The 4,536-nt window shown below is 46.5% G+C and overlaps 1 protein-coding gene across 1 annotated transcript; it reads right to left on the bottom strand.

Annotated features, from left to right (window-relative positions):
* Positions 1-1,321: 1,321 nt before the first annotated feature.
* On the bottom strand, positions 1,322-4,536 carry LOC116180014 (ionotropic receptor 25a-like). The gene is made up of 11 exons (XM_031499836.1): positions 4,287-4,536; positions 4,041-4,244; positions 3,826-3,992; positions 3,266-3,778; positions 2,925-3,222; positions 2,702-2,879; positions 2,469-2,652; positions 2,256-2,377; positions 1,890-2,207; positions 1,720-1,841; positions 1,322-1,667 (listed from the first exon to the last, which is right to left on the bottom strand). The coding sequence occupies exons 1-11, from the start codon at positions 4,534-4,536 to the stop codon at positions 1,387-1,389; spliced, it is 2,637 nt and encodes an 878-aa protein (XP_031355696.1). The 3' UTR covers positions 1,322-1,386.

The raw sequence follows: 4,536 nt of genomic DNA, 5'->3' as shown, positions 1-4,536 counted from the left end.
ATCATGTTGCCCTGTTAGCCAAACCAATTTTAAAGTAGTTTTCTACTACCTTTGCGCACATTATATACTCCTGATAGAGGATTGATAAAAGGTAAAATTCTGTAAGGTCCTGCTCAAGACTTCTTTCCTCAATTTCATAAATATGGGTGCTGAGGCCAATAAAAACGTTATCTCGCGGTGATGGAATAAGACGACTATCATGTTCCCCGGTTAGCCAAACCAATTTTAAAGTAGTTTTCTACTACCTTTGCGCAGATTATATACTCCTGATAGGGGATTGATAAAAGTTAAAATTTTTAAGATCCTGCTCAATACTTCTTTCCACAATTTCGTAATTATATGTGCTGAGGCTAATAAAAACGTTATCTAGCGGTGATGGAAAAAGAGGTCTATCATGTTCCCCTGTTAGCCAAACCAATTTTAGAGTAGTTTTCTACTACCTTTGCGCACATTATATACTCCTGATAGAGGATTGATAAAAGTTAAAATTCTTTAAGATCCTGCTCAAGACTTCTTTCGCCAATTTCGCAATTATGGGTGCTGAGGCTAATAGAAACGTTATCTCGCGGTGATGGAAAAAGACGTCTATCATGTTCCCCTGTTAGCCAAACCAATTTTAGAGGTGTTTTCTACTACCTTTGCGCAGATTATATACTCCTGATAGGGGATTGATAAAAGTTAAAATTCTTTAAGATCCTGCTCAAGACTTCTTTCCCCAATTTCGTATTTATATGTGCTGAGGCCAATGAAAACGATATCTCGCGGTGATGGAAAAAGACATCTATCGTGTTCCCCTGTTAGCCAAACCAATTTTAGAGTAGTTTTCTATTACCTTTGCGCACATTATATACTCCTGATTGAGGATTGATAAAAGTTAATCCTGCTCAAGGCTTCTTTCCCCAATCTCGTAATTATGGGTGCTGAGGCCAATAAAAACGTTATCTCGCGGTGATGCAAAAGGACATCCATCATGTTCCCCTGTTAGCCAAACCAATTTTAGATTAGTTTTCTACTACCTTTGCGCACATTATATACTCCCCGCTGTTTCGGTAAAACCCACACAAATAGACACATAATACCAAAAAGGAAGTTAAAGCAAAGAGTTCCCTAATTACTCTTTGGTTAAAAGGGTCTCAGTTAGGGAAATAAAGAATTTAGCCGCACATTGTGAACTATATTTCAGCCTCGATTTCAGCCGAATGAGTTTAGGTGTCGTAGTGCAAAATAAGTACACAAGGCTTTTTTTATTTGAATTTTAATGTCTTATTGACTCTTGTTTTTCTGTTAGAGAATTGGCTAGAATAGAACTACCATCCCTAAATCGTATATTTGCAATATCCTACCGGCGCACAACTTAAGTTTAAGAGTTCCTCCATTTCTCAAGCATTAGTTGGGGCGGTGCATCAAATGGGGTTGATAGATGTGAGATAATTGTGGTGTCATTCGCCCATCCTGTCGTGGTTTAAATTCCGATCCAATTGTGATAGTGTTGGGATAAGGGTGAATGTTCTTCGAATGCTTCTTCTTCTTCTTGGTTTTCTTCGAGGGTAGCTCAACGGGTTTCGGTACGTTCATATCGTCGTTCTTCTTTTTGTAGTAGAAGATCTCCCCCGCCAAAGTCAACATGGCGAGACCCAACCCGACCAGCGTCGCGATGAAGACGCCGCCTGTAAGTCACGTGACAATTCGAAGAAAAACCACCTGACTCATGGTACTCACCCAGACTTTCTAGCGTGATCCCCTCGCTCTCGTCGAAATCCGAACAGTCGCCCCTGATCGACGTATTCCAATATTTCGTCTGGAGAAAGTCGAAGAAGCGTTCCCTTTGCAGATCTAAAATTCTAAACGTCTTTAGTTAGCGCGGAATTGGCCGAGCGTGGGATGATTACGCGATGCTGATGGGATCCTGGAGGTAGCTGCCCTGCTGAATGGCGATTGCGTACGGTTTCTCGGCGAAGACCTCGCCGACCTCGCTGAAGTTGCAGTTCCTCGAAATTTCGTACTTGATCTCGGACGAGTCGTGAATGAAGGCGAAGTCGCCTTCGAGCCGTTCGTTTACGATGCGGAAACCTTCGGACGCGTTCGGCACGGGGTTCGATTCGTTGATCGACAGCAGGATGTGACCGTACTGCTCGTGAATCGGATAGTCCCACACTCTGTACCTTTTGTCCTCAGTTGAGGCGTTGAGGGTGAGCTCTTTCCACATTCTTAAAGTGAAATAGCTATGAAACGATGGGGGGCGTGGCTGAGCGTACCTGTAAAGGGTGTCTTCGGCGAACTTCATGTTGATGAAGTATTCGTGGGTGAGTGACTCCCTGACAACTGTGTAATTAATACGGGATTGTCGGGAGAGTTGATCTAAGGACTCTACGGGCGACTGAAAGAAGTACCGTCTTGACATAGGTCCCAGAAGATGACAGTCAGGAAAACGGCATTCTCCTGTCTCTTATCTCCTTGGGGGTACCTACTTGCATACGCTCCACAGTTAAAAATGCAGCTAAGTTGGCTGTGAATGTCGCCAGCATGAGGACCACGAACAGCCAGTAGGCTGCCACCAGGGTGCGCGCTGACAAAGACTTTGGTGCCTCCCCTCCACCTTGGGGGGTGAACGAAGTCAAGGCGAACCAGAAGCTTTCCTTCAAAGTGAACTTCCTGAAAGCACCTCGTCTTTAAGTGGTAGTAACTGGGTAGATAAGCCAACCTGCAAGTGTAGGGATAGGCATCCGGGTTGTTCTTCGCGCTGTAAGGGGAGTACCGGTCTAAGAACCAAATCATGCAGGCCGCCACGATTAGGGCGGCAACAATGCTAAGCCATACTTCCACTTTGAGCACAGTCATAAACTTGAATAGCGACGTTTTAATGACCGGTTTCCTCATCACTGCAATGGACATGGTGAACACGATGGCAGACAGGCGCTACCAACCTATGGAAATTCCCGACTGCTCAAAGTATGGTGGTACAAAATCGACCACCTCCTCTCGGTCAGCTGTCATGATCAAAGGAGCTATGGACATGTACGTTTCACCTGATACAATATCGCCAATGATCCCGTCCCATTTGCCCTTCGCATTTTTGTGCCCAAATGTTCCGCTTTTGGGCACCACCAATTCGTAATTGAAGTGAAGCATTTCGGAAAGCTTCTGGACGAACTCGATGCAGTACCCGGTCCACCGCTTTTTACCAGTGACCGGGTCAGTCTCTTCGTACGCCCAGGGCACCGCCTAAAAAAAATCGATGACCGAACTTTGAGTTCAGCCAACTTACCGTTATGGTTCCGATGCGAAAAAACGGCTTCACCGGCTGAATATCGTAATTTGCTTCGGCCACCAACTCACCACCTCGATACCTGGCGATGATCTCCCCGTCGGCTTCGACGCTTGCCACCGCATCCAACCGTAACGCCCCTTTAACCAAGCGGAAGGTACCACTACCCCTGCCGTTCTCAGTTAAGCTCTGTAGTAGATCAGTTGCGATTGTCTCGCTGTACTTCTGCTCAAAGCACGAGACGTTTCCCCCCAGATCCACACCGCGCGCAACCATATCTTCTAAATTTCGATCGATCTCCCAAAGGATGGCGTTAAGCAGGTCGCGCTGTAACCGAAAGTCTTGGGGGCAAACGCATTCCTCCAACCTTCGCAGCTTGCAGCACGTCTCCGGGGCAATCCGCAGCAAGTTTACGTTTGTCAAATTTAGCTCCTGATCCAAACATTCGGAGGGGAAATCTAGAAACGCCAAATTCCAACGCTCGGGGAATCTCACCAGCCTCTCGCTGTAAGCCTAAACCACCAATTATTACAACCGAGCTTTTAACAAAAGGTGATTACCGAGCGAAACAGTTCGGTAACGTTCGCCGTGTGCGCGATGATCGCGAAGCTGTTCGGCATCGGTCGCATCTTCTTCAACCTCTCCGCCGTGACCTTGTCCAGCTGGTGCGTGACCACCATGCGCAATCGCGTTGAGTCGATCCAATAATACAGCGCTTGGTCGACGTCTGAAACAAATCCGCTGATGTGAATCGGCGGCGCTCTTACGCACTCACTATTCGGATCGTCAAAGATCGCGACGAGATCGGACGAGTTTCTCATGGTGAGCAACTTATCCAAAACGTCCAGTATCGGACTGATCGAAAGGTCAACTCTTACGTAGGGCACGTCAAGCTTCTCGGCCACTGACTTCGCCTTCTCGTTGCCGCTCCAGGTGGCGTCGATTACTAACGGGGGGTTTCCGGAGAGGGTGCTGCAAACTGTAAAGGAAATTAGCGTTGATGTACCATAGCGGAACTTACCCTTGTCCTCGTCCTCATCTGTAAATGCTAGCGTCAGAACGTCACCGGCGAGAGTTACGCGGCCCTCGCCGTACAACGGCAGAAGGTCCCGGAACCATGTTACGAATTCCTCTTGGCCTTCTTCTGTGACAAAAACTGCAACATAAAGATACTTTTGTTGTTGTGTAGAGGCAAATTTTGTCAAATCAAGAAGGGGGTACTGAATAGAGTCTTTTTTGAGTTTTGGAAGAAATTGAAACTGGGAGAACAT

This window comes from Photinus pyralis, unplaced genomic scaffold (assembly GCF_008802855.1).
Source record: "Photinus pyralis isolate 1611_PpyrPB1 unplaced genomic scaffold, Ppyr1.3 Ppyr1.4_LG9, whole genome shotgun sequence".
Lineage (NCBI taxonomy): Eukaryota > Metazoa > Arthropoda > Insecta > Coleoptera > Lampyridae > Photinus > Photinus pyralis.
The sequence above is the reverse complement of the archived record's forward strand: the minus strand, read 5'-3'. Positions and strand labels throughout refer to the sequence as shown.

Excerpts from the sequence above, each read along its gene's own strand:
- LOC116180014 (XM_031499836.1), bottom strand. The coding sequence starts at position 4,536 with ATGTTCTCCCAGTTTCAATTTCTTCCAAAACTCAAAAAAGACTCTATT. Across the intron at positions 3,993-4,040 it reads GATCTTTGACGATCCGAATA|ACGTCGACCAAGCGCTGTAT; the intron begins GTGAGTGCGTAA and ends GATTTGTTTCAG. Across the intron at positions 1,842-1,889 it reads CAGGATCCCATCAGCATCGC|AATTTTAGATCTGCAAAGGG; the intron begins GTAATCATCCCA and ends AAAGACGTTTAG.